At 37.1% G+C, this 23,401-nt stretch overlaps 1 protein-coding gene across 2 annotated transcripts; it reads right to left on the bottom strand.

Annotated features, from left to right (window-relative positions):
* Positions 1 to 273: 273 nt before the first annotated feature.
* On the bottom strand, positions 274 to 23,401 carry GTF2H2 (general transcription factor IIH subunit 2). 2 transcript variants are annotated; one of them, XM_036278961.1, is made up of 15 exons: positions 23,264 to 23,401; positions 21,968 to 22,045; positions 21,618 to 21,654; positions 21,324 to 21,410; positions 18,912 to 18,962; positions 18,535 to 18,589; positions 12,464 to 12,569; positions 11,299 to 11,389; positions 11,042 to 11,129; positions 10,425 to 10,532; positions 8,421 to 8,484; positions 5,119 to 5,222; positions 4,201 to 4,303; positions 2,654 to 2,693; positions 274 to 730 (listed from the first exon to the last, which is right to left on the bottom strand). In XM_036278961.1, the coding sequence occupies exons 1-15, from the start codon at positions 23,317 to 23,319 to the stop codon at positions 611 to 613; spliced, it is 1,188 nt and encodes a 395-aa protein (XP_036134854.1). In that variant the 5' UTR covers positions 23,320 to 23,401; the 3' UTR covers positions 274 to 610. The 2 variants fall into 2 exon arrangements, with proteins under 2 accessions (XP_036134854.1, XP_036134855.1); XM_036278962.1 differs by lacking the exon at positions 21,618 to 21,654 and having other exon boundaries at positions 308 to 730; positions 23,264 to 23,351.

Genomic DNA, 23,401 nt, shown 5'->3' with positions numbered 1-23,401 from the left:
CACCTAACACGTGCTGGATGAACTGCTACAAGGACTTCCACAGTGACGGCTGCCTGATGCCACCCTACTGGCCGCCTGTTGTCCCTGTTTAATCTCTGAGTTAACTGCAGGCGTGGTCACGGTAAACGTGAGTTTGAATGTTTAAACCTAAAAATACCCGTTGGTCAGTCACAAATAATTCCAGATGCATTAAATTTATAATTATTAATTTTTATCCTATACTGAATTTATATTTATACTTAATTTTCTTTTTATACTAAAAAGTAAAAGAAATCATTAAAGTTCTGTATTTAATTAAAAAACAATGAAATTATCACATCAATTTAATTATTTTAAGTTACTTAAATATAAGAATGTACAATGACTTTGAAAATATTACAACTCAAAATAATAGAAAACAAAATTAACTGAAAGAAGTACTATTGAATTCCAGGTATTTCTGTGACAGGACACAAAATTTTAAATTTAATAAAATATTACATTTTCTTAGCAAAAAGTTTTCCTTTTGAACTGCTTTTCATGTTTTGATTGGAGCTTCTTCTAAATAATCCCTTTATTTACAGTTGCACATTTCTTTTTTAACACATATGATGTGTACTATATGCTGGAATCAAACACCGGAAGGAGTTGGAATATTATGAATACAGCCAGGACAACAGTGGAGAGAGTCATGAACAAAAACGTCACAGTCCACACAGAAAACATTCTGGCATACAGTGCAAACATAAACCTGCAGTGAAAAGAAGAAAAGTTCATTAAAAAGCAGTTTCTAAAAGTTAAGCAGGGCATGGCTAGAACACATTCAAGTTGCTTTGTTCTTTCATATCTCTCGTCAATTTCCCCCACCTACATTAATATTTCCAATGCACCACATATTCTCAAATCTAAAGTAATTTTTTCCCCCAAAATATTACCTTAGAAATGAAGGAATAATTTTGTTTTTGAGTCCTTAAACTTTTTTTTTTTTTTTGTGGTATGTGCCCCTAGCGGGGAACCGAACCAGGGACTCTCTGGTCCACAGGCCGACGTTCAACCACTGAGCCAAACTGGCCAGGGCGAGTCCTTAAACTTTTAAAGCTTCTTCTATTATAGGATACCCTCAATTACTTCATTTTAAGTAACTATTTGGCGAAGACACATGAGCTTGAAATGAGCGCTAGTTTTGAATGCTTAGAGAAGTAATCTAACTGGTTCAATTAAAAAGAGAAGCATAACAATTTAACACAGATTTAGTTATTCCTAGGGAATGACCTCACAATTGCAAAAGTTATATTACCCTTTTAATTAAACCACTAAAGAATATGGCAAAAGACACATATAAGAAAAAGAAAGAAAACCTCATTATTCCATTAGTATTAATTAGTATATATATACACACTAATATATACTAATTTGCCTGGGGTAAAACTTCCAGAGCAACATCATACACAGATTCAAAAATCATTAAATCTAAAACAGCATAGAAGTAAAGATAATGTGTTCTTAAAAACTGTCTAATAATTCAAAAAGTGATTCCAGTAAGGATGAAGTTACTGACATCAAAGAGGCATGTAAAACTTTGTTTGATGAAATGGGAGTAGAACAAACAAGCAATCCTTCCCACTAATATTTTATATAGTTTATAATGTACAGTTTTAAATAGAGACATGCACCCTGGCCAGTCTGGCTCAGTGGTTGGAGCATCGGCCTGTGGACCAGAGAGTCCTGGGTTCGGTTCCCGCTAGGGGCATGTACAAAAGAAAAAAAAAAAAAGAATGTTAAATATGGACATGTGACTAAACTAATAAAAAAGCAAAACTAGACAGTTATCTATCTTATTTGTATCTTTATATGTGTAAGTTTATACATTCAAATTTGCACCCTTCAAAAAAATTTTTTTTAATCCTCACCCGAGGATACTTTTCCATCTATTTTCAGACAGACTGGGAAGGAGAAATAGAGAGAAACATCGATGTGAGAGAGACACATCAACTGGCTGCCTCCCGCAAGACCCCGACCAGGGCGGGGGACTGAACCGAAACCGAGGTATGTGACCTTGACCAGAATTGAACCCGTGACTCTTTGGTCCGCAGGCCGACTTTGGTCCGCAGGCCGACGCTCTAACCGCTGAGCCAAACTGACCAGGGAACCCCCTTCAAAAATTTAAAAAGTATTTTCTCATTGGCAAAATGAGGAAATACCCTTTGGTCTGGGATCACTTTAAATGGTAACCTCACTTCAAAATGGGTTATGACAGAGCTTAAAGTACAATATAGAGAAAAAATGTTTACCACTTCCAAACTAAACATAATTTAGCTTGCAAACTGAACACAGTTTAAAGTACTAAAATATCATCCTGGCTGGTTTGGCTCAGCGGTTGAAGCGACATCGGCATGCGGACCAGAGAGTCCCAGGTTCAGTTCCCACTAGGGGCAGGTACCAAAAAAAAAAAAAAAAAAAGTACTAAAATATCTTTTGTAGCAAAATTAGAATGCAGAATTATAAAACAACTATTTAAACTACTGTGCTTCCATTTTATCTCTACCTACAGTTATTACACTTCTTAGGAATAACCTGATATGAGTCTGGTCTTCAATAATCCACTGAAAATTTTTAATACTATTTCTTCAATATTTCTTGTACAATAGTTAATATTTAGAACACATGAACTTACCTGTTGGTCTTTCAATTCCCCCTGACATCCATAACAAAATCTGAAAAAGTTTAAGAATCATTTTGTTTAGAATTAACTCATTTAAATAGCCCAGCAAAAAGTTCAATAACGAAATCTTTTAATTAATAAGTATTTTTACTTACAATTAATTTACACATGACTTTTAGGAAAAAGAGTCATGAACAACAATAATTTAAGAAAATTCCATGGTAAACCCAAAGTCATCTAACAGTCAGCACAAAATCTTACTTTAAAAAAATGTATTTTTCTTCAAGAAGGGAGTTGATCCTAGTGATTTCAGCCCATGCATTAAACAGAAAATACTAATAATGTGTAGAATTCATGTTTTTCCAAACAGAACTTAAAAACTACTGCAACATATTATCCACAAAACTGGTTTATGCCACGTGAACAGAATCACAAGTTTGCTTTTGGTACTTTTGTTCCTCTTTAGTTTTTAGTTGTATAGTACTTCCAAATTAAAAATTGGAAGTAAAACCATCTAGGCAATAAATGTTATATTTTAAAAACAGAAAAAAAATTTTTTTTTTCATCAATGTTAAACATGAGCATGCTTTCTCAACTGGGATTATACGAGGGAATTAAACCCTACAGAAAATGATCTGAGGGATTATTTTTCACCTCTCCCAAAGGTAATAGACAGCTGGTAAAATTCTAGATGGACAGAAGTTAACTTATTGCATATAATAGATGCCTACAGGCTTAATTTTCAAGGAATGGCTTAGAGTTAAAAGTTCTCAAAACTTATTACAAAAAATAACAGTTCCCTGAGTATCCACCCCCGCACACTTCATTTCCAGTTCCCCAGAGCAAACACTTTCAAAATAGTCTGATAGTTACCCATACTCATAGTATTATCTCTTGGTTTTTTCATAGGCATTGGCTATGAACCACTTACCACGAAAGATGAGAATTTAATTCTCTCTTTCTTTTTAGTTAATCCTCACCCAAGGATATTTTTCCATTGATTTTTAGAGAGAGTAGAAGGGAGGGAGGGAAAGAAGAAGAGGGAAAGAGAGAGAGAGAGAGAAACATCGATGTGAGAGAGACACATCGATCAGTTGCCTCCTGCACAACTGGGGCTGGCATCGAACCTGCAACCCAGGTACATGCCTTTGACTAGGAATCAAACCCCTGACCTAACTTCTGAGCCAAAATGGCCAGGGCGAGAATTTAATTCTCTTTCAACCCTCTTGAACCAACAGCATGTACATGCATAACTAACATCATGCTCAATTCTATATATATATTTGCATTTATCTTCAGATAGAGCAGGAGGGAGAGAGGGAGGGAGAGAGAGAGAGAACATTGACGTGAGAGAGACACATAGACTGGTTGCCACCCATATGACCCCATGGGGTCGGGTACATGCCCTTGGCTGGAATTGAACCCAGGACTCATGGGTCCACGGGCTGTCGTTCTACTGCTGAGCCAAACCAGCCAGGGCGTACTAGTGTAACTTTTAAAATGTAGTGACAATGTATTCAAACATTACCACTTATATAAATTAATCAAAACACATATACCTTTCTCCATTATGTTCTTGTAGTGCAATTTCTTGAAAAGCATCCAAAGGAAATAAATGATGGTAAGACCGTGCCAAATGGGGAGCAGACACCAAAGTAAGACCTGATACATAAAGCAGAGAAACATATTTAATAGCCTAAACCTTATAAAGACAATGGCTAAAATGTTTTTGTTGTTGTTAATCCTCACCTGAGGATAATTTTCCATTGATTTTTAGATAGAGTGGAAGAGAAAGAGAGAGAGAGAGAGAGAGAGAGAGAGAGAGAGAAAGTGAGAGAAACATCAATGTGAGAGAAACATCGATTGGTTGCCTCCTGCATTACCCCGACCAGGGCTGAGGATTGAACCTGCAACCCAGGTACGTGCCCTTGACTGGAAATGGAACCCGAGAACCTTCAGTCTGCGAGCTGACGCTCTAACCGCTGAGCCAAACCGGCCAGGGCAACTTGTTTCTTGGTTTTTGTTTTTAATCGTAGCTATTCATTTCTTCAGTTTACCTGTGGCCATAAAAGGAGATTCCAACACGATGCAGTCAGTTCTGTCACTAAGTGTGTGACCTCTCTTTGCCTATTTGGTCACTTATAAATAAAATAAAATTCTACTAATTAATTTAATTCCTCATTCTTATATATTTACTTGATGAAGTTAAGAGCTACAAAAATGTCCACCAGATCTGTTGCATTTCCTTTACAGAACATGCTGTTTTCAGAAAGAGAATCAGGAACTCTTCTGGCACGCCACATTTATTCTTGGAAATGGAGCATTTGGTACTCAACAAAAAAAAGTAATACATTTCTCTTCTCACATTAAATCCAGAAATATAGGCAGAGCTTAATATTTACATTTATTTTGAAAGCAATATAGGTAAGAAGTTATTCAAGATTAGTTTACTAAATAATAAACAGTTGGTTTCTTACCACAGATTTTACATTCAACAGGAAGCTCACAATACTTTGCCCGACACTGTGGGCAGAAATAGCCTCCTAATGTAAGTCCTGGCTCAGTATTGCTATCCAAATGCCTGTGGGGGGAAAAATTACTTTTAAAATATGATATATAAAGATGTAAACAGTTAGAGCAAAAGAAAGTATGCTACCTTGATATTAAAATCTTGAAGTTGTTTCATAGCTCACTTATGTTTATTGTTTTTTCTATTTTTGTTTTGAACAGTTTCCATTAATGTCTTTGAATTCACTAATCTTTTCTTCAGTAACTCATCTGCCATTAAATTTTTCATTTTACACATTGTATTCTTCATCTCTAGAAATCTGATTTGGGTCTTTTTTTCTATCTTCCATGTGTCTTATATGCTCATGTTCTCCTCTAGTTTCCTGAACATATGGAGTATACATACATATAATAGTTGTTTTAACACTTTGTCTACTAATTCTACAATTGTGTTATTTCTAGATATGTTTCCATTTGATGATTTTTTCCCCCTTGTTATGGGTATTTTCTGACTTCTTTGCATGCCTGGTAATTTTTTTTTTAACCTAATCAGAAGACACTTTTGCATTTATCTTCAGATAGAGAAGGAGGGATAGCAGGAGGAAGAGAGAGAGAAACATCGATGCGAGAGAGATCTATCAAGTGGTTGCCACCCACACAACCCCAACCAGGGCCAGGGACAAACTGCAACTGAGGTGCGTGCCCTTAGTGGGAACCGAACCCCGGACTCTCAGGTCCACGGGCTGACGCTCTAACCACTGAGCCAAACTGGCCAGGGCATACCTGGTAATTTTTGATTGGCTGCCAGACATTGTGAATTTTCTTTGGGGTGAAATTTTGTATTTTTGTATTTCCTTAAATATGTTGAGGTTCTTTCTGGAATATACTTAAGTAACTTGGAAATAGTTTGATCTGTTTAAATTTGCTTTTAAGTTTGTTAGGTTGCCCAGAGCAGCTGTTAGTTCAGGGTTAATTTGGTTCCATGATTGTGGACTCTGTTCAATACCTATTATGTTAAGAGGTCTCTCCAAACTGACTGTTGGGGATATAAACTATTCCCTACCCTATTAGCTCTAGGAACTGTTCTGCCCACTCCTCTCTACTGGCTCTTTCCCTGGCCCCAGTAGTTTGCAGATCAACATTCAACTAATGACTGATGGGGAAGTCTCTGAAGATCCCGAGAGCTGTGTGTGCAGCTCTTTATTTTCTAGTACTCCGCCCTACAAAATAATAGCCATTTCAGCCTCCCCAAACTCTGAACTTTGTTTCTTTAACTGAGCAAGACCTCAAGGCTCTGTGTGGGTTTTCCTTCCCCATACTGTAGCTTGGAAATTCTCTCTAGACAGCAAACTGCAATCATAAAGCCCACCTCATTTGCTTTCCTTCTTTCAGGGATTATTATCTGCACTGCCTATTTCCAATGGCTGAAAACTGTTGTTTAAAAAAATTTTTTTTCTTTATTGATTTTAGAGAGAGGGAGAGGAAGAGAGAGATAGAAACATCAATGAGAGAGAATATCAACTGGCTGCCTTCTCAGGACCCTCACTGGGGATCAGGCCCACAACTTGGGCATGTGCCCTGACTGGGAATCAAATCGGTGACCTCCTGGTGCATGGGTCAACACTCAACCACTGAGCCACACTGGCTAGGCAAAAACTGTTGTTTTATATATATTGTCTGGCCTGGCCGATGTGGTTCAGTGGACTGAGGAGCATTGTCCCATGTACTGGGAGGTCCCAGTTCAATTCCTGGTAAGGGCACGTGCTGGATTTCGGACTCTATCCCTAGTGGGGGGTGTGCAGGAGACAGCTGATTGATGTTTCTCTCTCACATTGATATTTCTATCTCTCTCTGCCTTCTTTTCTTTCTAAAAAATCAATAAAAACGTATTTAAAAAAAAAATACCCTGGCCAGTTTGCCTCAGTGGTTAGAGTGTTGACCTGCGGACCAGAGAGTCCCGGGTTTGGTTCCCACTAAGGGCATGTACTTCTGCTGCAATTTGTCCCCCCGCCCCTGTTGGGGTCGTGTGGGTGGCAACCACTCGATGTGTTTCTCTCTCTCTCTCTCTCTCCCGCTCTATCTGAAGATAAATGCAAAAATGTCCTTGGGTGAGGATTAAAAAAAATTGTGTGTGTGTGTGTGTGTGTGTATGGTCTCGTTTTCCGGCAGGGGGCAAGAGGGTCCCTATTATACCTTTTTAGCTGGAGACAATAGTCTTACTTGTAATTTTTAAGAATCACTTTCTTAAATTTAATTTTGTTTTATAATTATATAAAATGTAAAGCTCCAAGGTATTAAAACAAGGTATATTCAGATAAATCTATGGTCTATCTCTTTGCCCTTCTCCATACACCACCTAGGGAAATATTTTTTTTAGTTTTCACTTTTGATTTGCATCACTATCTTTGTTGTTGTTAATCCTCATCCAAGGATATTTTTTTCATTGATTTTTAGAGACAGTGAAATGGAGGAAGAGAGAGAGGGAGAGAGAGAGAGAAAAAAACATCAATGAGAAACATATCACATTGACTGGTTGCCTCCCAGATGGGTCCGACTTGGGCCAGGGATCCCACCTACAACCTAAGTATGTGCCTTTGACTGGGAATTGAACCCGAGACCCTTTGGTGTGCAGATTGACACTCTAACCACTCATTCACATAGGCCAGGGCCCATTAGTATTTTTATTATTAATATAAGCAAGTATGGTCCTGGCCTGTGTGGCTCAGTTGGTTTGAGTGTCACCTCACATACCGAAGGGTCAAAGGGGTGGCAGCTGATTAATGTTTCTCTCTCTCTCTCCCTCTCCCTTCCTCTCTCTGAAATCACTGGGTGAGGGTTAAAAAAATCTATCTACCTATCTATCTATATATATAATACATATATGTGCAAGCATGTATATCTACTCGAATTTCCATCCTTTTCTGAGATAATTGGTAGCATACTATTCACTTTTCTCTACCTTGTTTTACTTAGTAATATATCCTAAAGATTACTGCATAGGAGTATATAGAGATAGTCCACACTCCTTTTTACAGCTATATAGAATGTAATCCTTTACAAAAGCCATTACGTTTTAAGCCCATCTTTTTTTTTTTTTGGTGGTACGTGCCCCTAGCAGGAACTGAACCCAGGACTCTCCGGTCTGCAGGCCAACGCTCAACCACTGAGCCAAACTGGCCAGGGCTAAGCCCATATTTTTAATTTACAACTTATAGAAGGAAATTTAAAATATAAAAACACCATTATTGATAGTTTCAAAGTTTTAACTTACGCCATGCTGAATGAGGGTTTTGCATCTTGATCAGACAGAGAAGCAACAGTATGCTGAGGAAATCCTTCACAGAAGAAAATGTATTATTTTTATTTTCCAAGCAAATAACAAAATTCTATGGCTAGGAAACTAAAAATGTTCCTACCACAAAGCCCACAAAATTGTATAAAAGTTCTCTTTCCTGACTTTTAGATATGTTTATTATAGCATGGTCAAACTGACTGTAATTCCAGGTTACAGGAAAAATTAAAAAGGGAGGAAATGGGGGAAAGATCTGTCCATATATATGGCCTCAGATTCTCAAGTTCATATCTATATTTTCTAATGTAATAACAATAACATATACTGCTTTTTAAAAAGAAAATGTTTGCAATTTTAAATATTTTCTGACACAATAGAGGAGTCTATTACATACCCTACTTTCACTTTATATAAATAATACATGTCTAGGTTTAAATTTTTGGAATGCTCAAACACACAGTTTGTTTTTCATGTGTATTTTTTAATTTGAAAACAAATCCAAAAAAGTAGAAACCATAAACAAAAAGATTTTATTACATAAAAATGTTAACTATATCTACATATCAAAGCAAATAAAAGGTAAATGACCAAATAAAAAAATATTTACATCAGGTGACAGAAAATGGGTTGATATTTCCAAATGCTCTAACAAATCAATTTGAAGAATTATTATAAGATTAAATAATCCTTTTAAAATAGGCTAAGGAAATGTATCAATAAATCAAAAATGATTAGACAACATAATACCTAAAATGTATAGAGTGTTTACATCAAGCATTATTCTAAATGCTTCATCTGCACTAACTCAATCCTGGCAACACACAAGACAGATACTAATCTCATTTTACAGATGAGGAAATAGGAAAAAGCAAGTGACCCATACTATATATGGCCCAAAACAAGGCAGAAAGTGTTCTATTTCTCTGATAGTTAAAAGAATGCATACTAAACAAGGAGATTCTTCTTATATATACACAGTTATGCCTTTTTCAATTATAAATGTAATAAATGTTCATTATAAAATTTTTAGAAAATAGAAAAAAACAAATTAAAAAAAAAAAAAAAAAAGATACAAAACCGCTCTGGCCAGGTGGCTTACTCAGTTGGTTGGAGCATACACCAAAAAGTTGTAGGTTTGAATCCCGGTCAAGGCAAACACCTAGGTTGTGCATTCAATCCCCGGTTGGGGTGCCTATAGGAGACAACCAATCAATGTTTCTCTCACATTTATGTTCCTCTCTCTCTCTCCCTCTCTCTATAAAAAAATCAATAAAAACATATCCTTGGGTGAAGATAAAAAATAAAATTGATGCAAAACCCATCATTCTCTGTCTCCTGAAAAAAATCACATGGAGGCCGGCCAGTGTGGCTCAGTGGTTGAGCATCGACCCATGCACCAGGAAGTCGCCAGTTCGATTCCTGGTCAGGGCACGTGCCCAGGTTGTGGGCCCAATCCCAGTGGGGGTCATGCAGGAGGTGGCCAATCGATGTTGTCTCTCATCAATGTTTCTATTTCTCTCTCCCTCTCCTTTCCTCTCTCTCTAAAAATAAATAAAAAGAAAAAAAAATCACATCGAGCAATTGATGGACCTTCTTGCAACCTTTCGTCTTTGCAGTTTGTAGTACATAGCTTTGATCAAACAGTACTGAGAATTTTGCAGTTTATTTCTTAAATTTTCTAATACAACAAAAATTTTTCTATAAATGCAGTGTCTTTATACCTTTCACACATTAACAATAAAAGAAAGCCAGTAGTGTTCTCTGAGTAATAATAGGACTACAAATGGTTTTAATTTTCTTTTTATATCTCTGTATTTTCCACAATTGCTTCAATAGCATAATTTTCTCTAATTCTAAAACATTTAAGTTTAAAGATTCTTAAATGTTAAAATCACTTGTATAAATGAAAATAGAAAGTCTAGTTTCAGCCAAAATATATATTTTTAAGTGTCTATTTTAAAATAACACAAAATAAACACTTACCCATACGAATAAGTGAGCATTCAGAACTTGAGCTAGCAGGAGGAGGACTAACATGATGTGTTAGCAATTCTTTGTAATGGCTTTCATCTAAAATAACATGGTATGTGCCTAATAAGATGAAAAGAGAAAGAAAAGAAAATCAGCTTTCCAAACATAACAATGAATTATATAATTTCTATGTATTTCTGTAAAAGTTTTACTATCAGAAAATGTACATTTTAAAAATAAGTATTTTGGTTAAATTATCATTTTTCCAAAACCTTATTTAAATAACATCTTTAAACTGACTTCTCTAGCAATAGCTATAATTTAATTAGAGCCAAGTTATAAGATGTTTACAAAGTATTACATTTAATGAAATTTCTAGCTTTTCAAGAGTTATACTGCTTCCTCTGAACACTGACATAACTTCGGAAAATTGCTTGCATTTTGAGATGATTATCAACAAAAAAAATCAATGATATCCCTAAGATGACTACCCATATTTTAGACTTCAGGACATGAACTAATTTAAGTTTAGTAGCTTAAAAACAGGTTAAAACATCTCAATTTAATTAATAAATTGTTACTTCTTACATAGTAATTATGAGTAAATATTAAAGATTCTAGATATATACCACCAGTTTCACGAGCAAGTACAGTGCAAACCCGAACCTCTGCAGACAGTCCAATAATAGACACTCTAATTTTTGCTGCCTTTAGGGTCTTCGTAAAATCCAAGTAAATGGATGGTTTTGGGGGAAGAAAAAACAGCATTGAACAATTAATGTGTTTGAAAAATAAACAGAATGCTCTGAAAACTAGTAATAAATTCACTATAGAATTTTCTTTACAGTTGTAACTTTGGTTTTGATTATAAAATTATTGGATCTACCTTGATTAGGTCATAGATATTAGATGGATCACAAGTTGTGAGGCTGCTAAAGATGATTAGGACTTCTCTACTTGTATGTCCAGGCATGTGTCTAAACAAAGATAAAATACACTCCAATTAGGTATAACAAATTACGCTAATGAAAAATGTACCCAAAAAGGACAGAGTACATGGTTTATACATTTAGACTACAGAATATTTCCTTTTTTTCAACATTGCAAAGGAATGAATTAAAAACTCTTTTTTAAGTCCTGGGGATAGACAGATAAACAAGACTGACAAAGGATCCTGGCATTATGAAGCTACATTTGCTTCATACAAAATCTAAAGGGTACATTGGAAAGTATAACAATACCATATGGATCAATTTTAAGGTGAATACATGTGGCTTGACAACAGTAATGTATTTCTTTTTCAAAGTCTATCATTTAAACTCATGGTGATTAGGTCATAATAATTATAAACATTAATTTTGTGTACTATTTAACTAAATGATGGCTTATGGAATTTCAAGATGTGATTAGCAGTTATTTCCCATACTAACTAGAGATTTCTATGCTTTTAGGAGCAATTTTATCAGTTATTTACTGCCTACCTGCTTAGGCTCTCAGCTTTCACTTGTGGATGCTGCTATTGCGCCTACCTTCATTACATGTATTACATCCTCATCTACTTCGAAACTAGAAAATTATCTATTATATAAAGGTATAAAAATCTGAGTCAGGACAGACTAGCCGGAAACACAATATATGAGCTTTAACTGTTGAATACGTCCTCTTGGGTCTAAGTTATATTCCACATAGTTGAACTTTTTGGAAAAGAGTGCTATTAATTTACAGATTACAAAATAACAACAAACTCAAGTTATTATACCATATTAAATTCCATATACAATCAATTTTCAATAAAATATTTTTTCATCAATGTATTTCTTTTGTACTACTAATATTGCTACAATTTTATGTTTTTCTAAATCCTAACAAATTAAAATATAAAATGAAATTTACTAACACCACACTAAACATCATAAATGACATTACATATTTCTCTTTACAACAATTTCATTATAACTAGGTTTATAGAGACACATATTAACATATTATCATTTCAACCTAATTCAAAAAACTTTGAAATCAATTATATGTAATAAATATAAAACACTAACTTTAGAGTTTGCATAGCCATGTTTAAGGAGTTATAAAGAGATGGCTCTCCATGGCAGGTCATATCTACAGCTTTCTTCAAAGATGTTATGTGTTTTCTAGGGTTTCCTAAAAAAAAAAAAAAGAAATAATACACTTTTATTTATTTATTTATTTTTAATTTTATTTATTATTTTTTTTAATTAGTTTACATTCAAAATTATCTTGTAGCCCTGGCTGGTTTGGCTCAGCAGTTAAAGTGTCAGCCTGTGGACCAGAGAGTCCCGGGTTCAATTCCCATTAAGGACACGTCCCCGGCCCTGTGGGATCATGTGGGTGGTGACCACTCGATGTGTCTCTCTCACATCGATGTTTCTCTCTCTCGTCCTCCCTCTCTCCCTCCCACTCTATCTAAAGATAAATGCAAAAATGTCCTTGGGTGAGGATAAAAATAAATTATTTTGTATTAGTTTCAGCTATATAGTCATTAGACCATCATATGCTTTACAAAGCGTTCCCCCTGTTAATTTACTTTTAATAAAACTATTTATACATTATGTAAATTTATATCTCTCCCATAATTTATATATTTGTTAAACAGTCCCTTCAATTTATATTTTTAGCAATTTGCTCTTTTATCAGAGATGTTTATTATATGTCTCACTTCATACTAAAAATAAAAAAAAATGCAGTAAGAAGACTAATTTTACCATAGACTGATTGATATAAACAAGAGTTAAGACATCAAAGTTACAACTAAACTACAGAACAACCGTCATTCAAAACCGCCTGAAATCAAGCTGAATGGAAGTCCTACAACTACAGAATTAAAGAAGCAGCCACATTGAGACTGGTACGAGGGGCGGAGGCAGAGCTGGTCCCACACCCAAGTGTGGCGGATAAAAATCAGGAGGTATGCTGGGAAGGTCCTCCCTGAGGACTGAGGGGTCCCTGTCCCACACCAGGCGCCCCGCTCAGGGTTCCAGTGCCAGGAAGAGAATCCCCATAACTTCTGGCTGGAAAAACCAGCGGGAACTGAGGCTCAGGTTAGCTGAAGCGGCTGGAGCCCCAGGCAGCTCCCTAAAGGGCCTACGCATGGACTTATCGGACTCTCTCCCTCTAAGCTTGGAAGGGAGGCAGCTTGAGGGGCACCAGAGACCTACAGGGAAGAACTGAGCTGTTTGGCACTGGAGCGAGGGCTGCAGAGGGGGCTTTCTATGGGACAAACGTGCTGTCAGAGGCCTTTGTTCCTTTGGTGAGCCCTTCCCTGGGGCGGCAGACAGCCGCCATACCTGGGACTCCAGCAACCTGGCTCACACTGGTAGCCACGCCCTGCTGACTCCCTGAGGCCCTGCCCCACCCAACTTTCAGGCCCACCCAAGCTGTTGCCACTCGCTTAACCATAGGATTGGCCAGTCTTGGATCCTGCTTCAGGTTTTTCCTAAATTCTTTCAAACAAGCAGCATCTGGTCTCACATAGCCCCATACCTCTCGTTAAGGAATACACAGAAATAAACACAGGGAGGCAGCCAAAATGAGGTGACAAAGAAGCAGGTCCCAAATGAAAGAACAGAACAAAACCCCAAGAAAAGAACTAAGCGAAATGGAGATAAGCAACCTAACAGATGCTGAGTTCAAAATACTGCTTATAAGGATGCTCAATGAACTTAGTGAGGGCCTCAAGAGCATAATAAAGGACCAGTCAGAAATGATAGATGCACAGTCAGAAATGAAGGAGGCATTAACTGAAATAAAGAATAATTTACACAGATTCAATAGTAGAGTACGTAAATCCAAGAAGCAAACCATCGATTTGGAATATAAGGAAACAAAAAACGCCCAATCAGAACAGCAAAAAGAAAAATGAATCCAAAAAAGTGAGGATAGTGTAAGGAGCCTCTGGGACAACTGCAAGCATGCCAACACTCGCATCTTGGGGGTGCCAGAAGGAGAAGACAGAGAACAAGAAACTGAAAACCTGTTTGAAACAATAATGGCAGAAAACTTTCCTAACCTGGTGAAGGAAATAGACATACAAGTCCAGGAAGCACAGAGAGTCCCAAATAAGATGAACCCCAAGAGGTCCCCACCAAGACACATCAATCATCATCAAAATGCAAAAGTTTCAAGACAAAGAGAGAATCTTAAAAGCAGCAAGAGAAAGGCAGCTAGTTACCTACAAGGGAGTTCCCATAAGGATGTCAGCTGATTTCTCAAATGAAACTTTGCAGGCCAGAAGGAAGTGGCAAGAAATATTCAGAGTGATGAAAACCAAGAACCTACAACCAAGATTACTCTATCCTGCAAAGCTGTCATTTAGAATCGATGGCTATATAAAGACTTTCCCAGACAAGAAAAAGTTAAAGGAGTTCATCACCACCAAACCATTATTATATGAAATGATCAAGGGTCTTTTTGAAGAAAAAGAAAATGTATGAACAAACAAAATGGCAATGAATACATATCTATCAACAATAGAATCTACAAACAAAATGAACAGGCAGAACAGAAACATTCTCATAGATACAGAGAACATTTTGTTGGTTGCCAGATGGGAGGGGGGTTGAGGGAATGGGTGAAAAGGGTGAAGGGATTAAGAAGTACAAATTCATTGCTAGACTGACAAACTTCAAAGGGAAAGGGGTTGGGGGGTGGGAGAAATAAACCAAAGAACACATGCATAACCAATGGACACAGACAATAGTGTGGGAATAGGCAGGAGGGGGCAGGAGTGAGGAGGAGGGGTCCATGGGGGAAAAATGAGGAACATCTGTAATATACATTCTACATCCAACAATAAAGATTTTAAAAAAAAAGAGTTAAGCCCTGGCCTGTTCGGCTCAGCGGTTAGAGTATCGGTCTGTGGTCCACAGAGACCCGGGTTCGGTTCCCGCTAAGGGTGCGTACCTCAGTTGCAGTTTGTCCCTGGCCCTGGTTGGTCATGCTGGTGGCAACCACTCGATGTGTCTCTTTCACGTCGATGTTTTTTTCTCTCTCTTCCTCTCTCTCCCTCCCACTCTATCTGAACAAAAAATGGAAAAATGTCCTCGGGTGAGAATAAAAGAAAAAAAAAGAGTTAAGTTCCTACAGCACCTCATCAATGAAACAATGCTGAACCTGATGTTATTCAAGGACCTGCTGTACAATTAATCATTTTATTTATTAGCAAACATTTTAATAATATTAACCCAGAGTGCACAACTTTTTATTTTTAATATTGCCCAATTTCATCTTTTTTTTAAAACATGTTTTTATTGATTTTTTTAGAGAGAAAGAGAAAGAAACATCAATGTGTGAGAGATACATCTACTGGCTGCCTCCTGCATGCCCCTTACTGGGGATCAAGCTCACAATCGGGGTATGTACTCCGACCAGGAATCAAACTGCGGCCTCTCAGTCCATGGGACGATGCTCAATCCACTGAGCCACACTGGCCGGGCTTTTTAAAGATTTAATAGAGTTTATTTTTTAAAAAAGTTTTAGGTGCACAGCAAAACTGAGCAGAGTACAGAGTTCTCATATATTCTCTGCCTCACACAACCTCCTCTACTATCAATTATCAAAAAGTTTACAGTTAGTTACAACTGATGAACCTACATTGACTCATCTTTATCACCCAAAGTCCACAGTTTACATTAGGACTCATCTTTGGTATTGTATATTCTTTAAATAGAATAGGTTTTAAAATATTAACCGTTTGCCATATTTAATATATATATTACAAGTATTTATTCTTAGAATCATAAAATTATAGAAATGAATAGTACCTCATTAAGTCCAAATCCCTCATTTCATAAGTGAAAAACAAATCTAATAAGGTAAATGATTTGCCCAAAGACATATGACAGGACTAACACTCAAACCTAGATCTCCTGGCTCTCTCAATCCACTTCTCTTTTTTTTTTCTCCTCATCTGAGGACATTTTTCCATTTTTTGTTCAGATAGAGTGGGAAGGAGAGAGAGGGAGAGAGAGAGCAACATCGACGTGAAAGGGACACATCGAGTGGCTGCCACTCGCATGACCAACCAGGCCTGGGAACAAACTGCAACCGAGGTATATGCCCTTAGCGGGAACTGAACCCGGGTCTCTCCAGACCGCAGGCCAATGCTCCAACTGCTGAGCCAAACTGGCCAGGGCTTAATCTACTTCTTTTTTTTTATTTTTATTTTTTTTTTATCCTCACCCGAGGACATTTTTTGTTCAGGTAGAGTGGGAGGGAGAGAGAGGAACAGAGAGAGAGAGAGAAACATCGATGTGAAAGGGACACATCGAGTAGCTGCCACCCGCACGAACAACCAGGGCCGGGGACAAACTGCAACCGAGGTACATGCCCTTAGCGGGAACCGAACCCGGGTCTCTCAGGACCACAGGCCGACGCTCTAACCACTGAGCCAAACCGGCCAGGGCAATCCACTTCTCTTTATATCATACCATACAAATATTTTTTTCATCTTCCACTGTTCTGTGGGTCTAAGAAAAAATTAAAAGCCACATTACTCTCAGTGTGGTTTATAGCAGTGATTCTGATCACAGTGAGAGAGGGTGCCTTCAAGAGGTCTATCAGAATCTTTAGAGAATTTTTCATTTCTATATATATGACTTTCTAGGTGCACACAGAAAACTATTACTAATTTGGGAGGAGAGACAGGAGGGTTGGCCCTATATCCATTCCTTAGGAGAACCATCTTTTCCCAACTATATAATAATCCAGTTTAGACCACGTGACTCTGAAGCTTATGGTGTTTCCCTCCTGCTCCAGGCACAGGCATGTAATCCAGGCCTACCAACAAAATACTTCATTCCCCTGGCTACCCTGACTGTTCATGGATAGGCAGACCATAACTAGCAGGGTCAATAAAAGTCCTCTCTGGGACTTGTGCTAAAGCTACAGACTACAAAGGTCATGTAGACTTGGGGTATTAATGGACATAGAAAGCCTATCCGAGAAGACACCAGTCAGAGCTAGAAACCTCTAGAAACAACTATATATGAAATCAGTCCACCTTTGAACACGAGCAAATGATATCTCTTTTGTGACTAAACTTATTTGAAATTTTTTTTTTTTTTTTTTTTTTTTAATCCTCACCCGAGGACATTTTTCCATTTTTTGTTCAGGTAGAGTGGGAGGGAGAGAGAGGAACAGAGAGAAACATCGATGCGAAGGGACACATCGAGTGGTTGCCACCCACACAACCAACCAGGGCCGGGGACAAACTGCAACCGAGGTACGCGCCCTTAGCGGGAACCGAACCCGGGTCTCTCAGGACCACAGGCCGACGCTCTAACCGCTGAGCCAAACCGGCCAGGGCTGAAATTTTTTTTTGATTACTTGTCACTGAGTTTCCTAGATCACTCACTCCAGGCTATAATATCCATTTCACTCTTTACTGCCATAGTAAAAAACTATCAATGATAAAAGTATGTCATTTTCTTCATATGTATTGGTGGGAAAGAAAGGTTGAGAGTGACATTTAAGTATATTTCACAGAAAATAAACTACAACTAGTGATGTAAATTTATAATAACACATATACCAAAGCAAATAAAACCTGCCATTTTACACACACACACACACACACACACACTTTTTTTGGTACGTGCCCCTAGTGGCAACCAAACCCGGGACTCTCTGGTCTGCAGGCCAATGCTCCAACCACTGAGCCAAACCGGCCAGGGCAACCTGCCATTATATTTTAAAAAACTAACATTCAGTTAGGCATGCCATGAAAACAGAAAAACTGAATCATTAACAATACCTACAATTTAATTTTTATATTCTTTGTTCTTTAAATTAGAGGTTTAGCTTGTAAAAAAATAATTTTAAAATTAGGTGGATTTATTGAACAGTTACAATAATTTTAATACTTTTGGGATGAAAGTATAGATCATAAATAAACGTACTTGCTTTCATTGTAATACTATTCACCACTGTGCAGAACTCAATTTAAAACAGTTCATCTTAGATACTGAGTTTAATAGAGAACATAGAGGAAGGCCTAATTTTACTTACTAGGCAACCTTATGAACAGGGTTTCAAGGTTGGGTAAATAAAGCCAAGTCCTTGAGTCCTATAAAGGTAATTTTATGTATACCTGAGAGTTCTGTCAGTTTTTCAGCTCTTTTAGTCTTTGTCACAATAATTCCAATCTAAAAATAAAAACAAAAATTATTATTAACAAATTACTTCTTGATAAGAACGTACTTTAATATGACTTAATTACAAAAGGAATAATTATCATGTAAGAAACTTTTTCTCATGATGCTTTTGACATAAATTTAGCTATGAGTACACTATACATAATTTGACTTTTAGAGTTATCTTACTTTTCATTGACAAGTGTACCAAAAACTGGTATACAATCTGAATCACTTAATAATTCATAGAATAGATGCCCAGTGTTTTAAAATAAATTCTATTTGACAGTAATAGCAGGAATCTAATTCTGAATTCTATCACTTATTTACGTACCTGACTAATAGGATTTTGATCAAAATATTCCTCTACGAAGTATTCCAACAACTGTTCAAATAAAACAAAAAGAAAATACTAGGTAAGAGCAAAATAACAACCATAGGAAACATATTTTGGGAAACCTATTTATCAAGCGTGATTTTTAAGTTTATAGACTTTCAAAAATGTTCAGTGGTAAAAATATTTAATAAAAAAATGAGTCCACCTGGTGTGGCTCAGTGGTTGAGCATCAACCCATGTACCAAGAGGTCGCCGGTTTGATTCTCAGTTAGGACACGTGCCCAGGTTGTGGCCCCGATCCCCAGTGGAAAGCATGCAGGAGGCGGCGAATCGATGTTCTTTCTCATCTATGTTTCTCTCTCTCCCCCTTGTTTCCTCTCTCTCTCAAATCAATAAAGGGGGAAGAAAAAAAGCTAAAATTTAGTCCTGGCTGGGTGGCTCAGATGCTTAGAGCATTGTCCCATACTCTAAAAAAGGTGTAGGTTCAATTCCCAGTCAGGGCACATACCCAGGTTGTGGGTTCAATCTCTGGTCAGGGTACATATGGGAGGCAACTGATTGACGTTTCTCTCTTTCTCTCTCAAATCAGTAAAATAAATCCTTGGGTAAGGATTAAAAAAAAGATAAAATTTAAAATAGTAAATAAATAAAAATTAAAATATTAAACCTAAATTTGAAATGGTAAATGATGAATAGGTTTAAGCTAGGCCTTAAAAGATGGAATTATTTGGACATGTAAGACAGAAACAATCTAAATAAGGAATAGACCCAATAAAGAGAATGAGCAGAATTGAGGATGGGTTTTGATAATTGGAAATAATATGAATGTATTATAAACTGAGGAGATTGATTCAAGTAACTCAAAGGAGAAAGAAGATTCAATAAAGGAAAGAAATAACTGACAAGCCCTGGCTGGTTTGGCTTAGCAGTTGGAGCGTCGGCCTACGGACCAGAGTCCCAGGCTCGGTTCCCCCTAGGGACACGTACCAAAAATAAGTAAATAAATAACTGACAAAACAAGATCCTCACTTGGGGTGGAAGGGTAGAAATTAAGAGCATACATATAGTAGTCCCTCCTTATCTCTAGGGGATACATTCTAAGACCACCATGGATGCCTGAAGCTGCAGACAGTTCTTCCTATACCTACATACCTATAACAGAGTTTAATTTATAAGTTGGGCACCTAAGAAAATAACAAAAGAACTAATAATAAAATAGAACATTATAATAACACACTGTAATAAAAGTTACATTAATATAGTCTCTCCTGTCTCTCTCTCTCTCAATATTTTATAGAGTGGATACAATGGACAAAGGGATGATTCATATCCATGTTGATATGGCAGGACAGAGCAGGACAGCACAAGATGTCATCATTCTACTCAGAATGGCATGCAATTTATTTTTTTTATCCTCACCCGAGCACATTTTTCCATTTTTTGTTCAGGTAGAGTGGGAGGGAGAGAGAGGAAGAGAGAGAGGAAGAGAGAGAGAGAGAAACATCGATGTGAAAGGGACACAGCAAGTGGCTGCCACCTGCACGACCGACCAGGGCCGGGGACAAACTGCAACCGAGGTACATGCCCTTAGCGGGAACCGAACCCAGGTCTCTCTGGACTGCAGGCCGATGCTCTAACCACTGAGAAAACCGGCCAGGGCTGGCATGCAATTTAAAACTTATGAATCGTTGCCTTGGCCACGTGGCTCAGTTGGTTGGAGCACTGCCCGTACACCAAAAAGTTGTGGGTTCCATTCCTGATCAAGACCATATCTAGGTTGCAGGTTCAATCCTTGGTCAGGACAAGTACGGGACACAATCAATGTTTCTTTCCCTTTCTCTTTCTCTCTCTTTCCCTCACTCCCTACCTTCCTCTCTCTCTAAAATCAATGAAAACAGCCCTGGCCGGTTTGGTTCAGCGGTTAGAGCGTCAGCCTGCGGTCTGGAGAGACCTGGGTTCGGTTCCCGCTAAGGGCGCGTACCTCGGTTACAGTTTGTCCTCGGCCCTGGATGGGTCATGCGGGTGGCGGCCACTTGATATGTCCCTTTCGCATCGATGTCTCTCTCTCTCTTCCTCTCTCCCCCTCCCACTTTATCTGAACAAAATACGGGAAAAAATGTCCTCAGGTGAGGATAAAAAAAAAAAAATCAATGAAAACATATCCTCAGGTGAGGATTAAATAAATACATTTTATGAATTGTTTATCTCTGAAATTTTCTATTTAACATTTTCAGACTGTGGTTGACTGTGGGTAACTACAATGGAGGATAAGGGGAGACTACTATAATTAGCTATTTTGGTGTATAAGTTACCTAAATGATCTGGCAGCACCTCTACCTAGCCGTAGTTTGTATTAATTCAAACTCAAACAAACAAAAAAAAGATTGTATCTAAAAAATTTTCTTTTACCTTTAAAGTACATGTCAGTCTATTAGGCTTTAAATCTTGGTCTTCCATTGTTCTTGATCCATCTACTACCACATAAAGATGGCGCATCTAGAAAAAAGAAACACAAAGATCACTTTTCAAATACATTTTTGACCAAGAAGTAAAAGTGGCATTTAATACTCACATAGTCTATATATATATATTTAATATATTCTTTTAAAAGGTTTGTTTTTTCACTATTATTTATGCTATCAAGCCAGAATGCTTCTCAACCCCAAAACTGTTCTGTACCAGTAAAAGAAAAAAATAACATACCATTCCAAGTTGAACTTGTCCATGGTGCTCAAATACTCTGTTAAAATTATGCAAACATTTTAATGAACTACCATTACTACCCCAAAAAATCAATATAACTTTTCAACTAACCTGCATTTTTTTAGTAAAGTAAATCATTAACTTATGAAATCCACACAATTACAGGCATTTTGGATAGTCCCCAAAGACCCATTTCCCTGCTGAGGCTGGTTCCTTTGCTCTATTCAGGTTACATGTCATTTTCCCTGACACATGGCTAAATTAAGTACTGAGGAGTGGCTATAGGGGACAGAGGGCTTAAAGAAATATATTTTACTTTTTGTAACACACTTACAAAAAAGTTTACATACCGTTTTCTCTTTGCTTTGAAGAGAATGTCTTCTATTGTAGCTTTAAGTGATCCTGATTCATCTTCTTTAAGAATCTCCCTATAAGCAGTAATTACTTGTTTAAAAAGATAAGCTAAAAATGTATTAACCCAAGAAAAATGAAAACATATGTCCACATAAAGATTTGTATGTAAATGTTCACTGGTGCATTATTTGTGACATCCAAAAATTGTAAACAATCTAAATGTCCATCAACTGATGAATGGATGAATAAAAACATGGTATAACCATAGAATAGAACACTTATTCACCAATAAAAAAAGAATAAATTTCTGATACATGCTACACTGATGAATCTTGAAAATAGCATTTTTCAAACTGATTTGAGAGAGAGATAGAAAGGGAAGGCAAGTAGGAGGGAGGGAGAGAGAGACACACATCAAGTTGTTTATGCATTCATCGGTTGCTTATTGTATGTGCCCTGACTGGAGATCAAATCCAAAACCTTGGTGTACAGGGACGACGCTCTAACCAACTAAACTACCCAGCCAGGGTGAAAATAGCATGTTAAAAGAAAAAAATCAAACACAACTGACCACATATTATATGATTACATTTATATAAAATGAAATTTCCAGAAAGGAAAAATCAAGAGACAGAAAGCAGATCAGTGGTTGCCTTGGGCGAGAGGTATAAACTGAATTAATTGCAAGTGGACATGAGGCATCTTACTAGTGTGGTAAAAAAAGTTCTACACCCTAGTCAGGTAGCTCACTTGGTTGGAATGTCGTCCCAATATGCCAAGGTTGGGTTTGATCCCTGGTCAGGGCACATACAATAAATAACCAATGAATGCATAAACGAGTAGAGCAAACAATTGCTCTCTCTTTCGCTCTGTCTCTAAAAATCAATCAAAATTTTTTTTCTTAATATTCTGACACTGATTTATGGTGATGAATGCACAACTGAACAAATTTTCTAAAAATCACTGAATTATACACTAGAAATAGGTAAATTTTAACATCTGTACAATATACTTCAATAAAGTTGTAAAAAAAAAAATGCCCAGCCGGTGTGGCTCACCCATGCACCAAGAGGTCGCTTGTTCAATTCCCAGTCAGGGCATATACCCAGGTTGTGGACCAAACGCCCAGTGGGGGGCATGCAGGAGGTGGCCAATCGATGTTCTCTCTCATCAATGATTCTATCTCTCTCTCCCTCTCCCTTCTTCTCTCTCTAAAATCAATAAAGAAAAAAAAATTTTTAAGTTGTAAAAAAACATCTAAAAGAGAGACATTGTAATAATGGTCTACTCACCATGTTCTTTCATAGCCTCCTTCCCATCGCTTAGTTCTTTCAGGTTCTTCATCCATTTTGTTTTCTTAAATGTATTATATATTCAATATCCTATAAAAATCATCACATTGTGATTTTCCTAAAGATATATGTCACCAA

The sequence above is a fragment of the Molossus molossus genome, unplaced genomic scaffold (genome assembly GCF_014108415.1).
Source record: "Molossus molossus isolate mMolMol1 unplaced genomic scaffold, mMolMol1.p scaffold_m16_p_3, whole genome shotgun sequence".
Taxonomy (NCBI): Eukaryota; Metazoa; Chordata; class Mammalia; order Chiroptera; family Molossidae; genus Molossus; species Molossus molossus.
The sequence above is the reverse complement of the archived record's forward strand: the minus strand, read 5'-3'. Positions and strand labels throughout refer to the sequence as shown.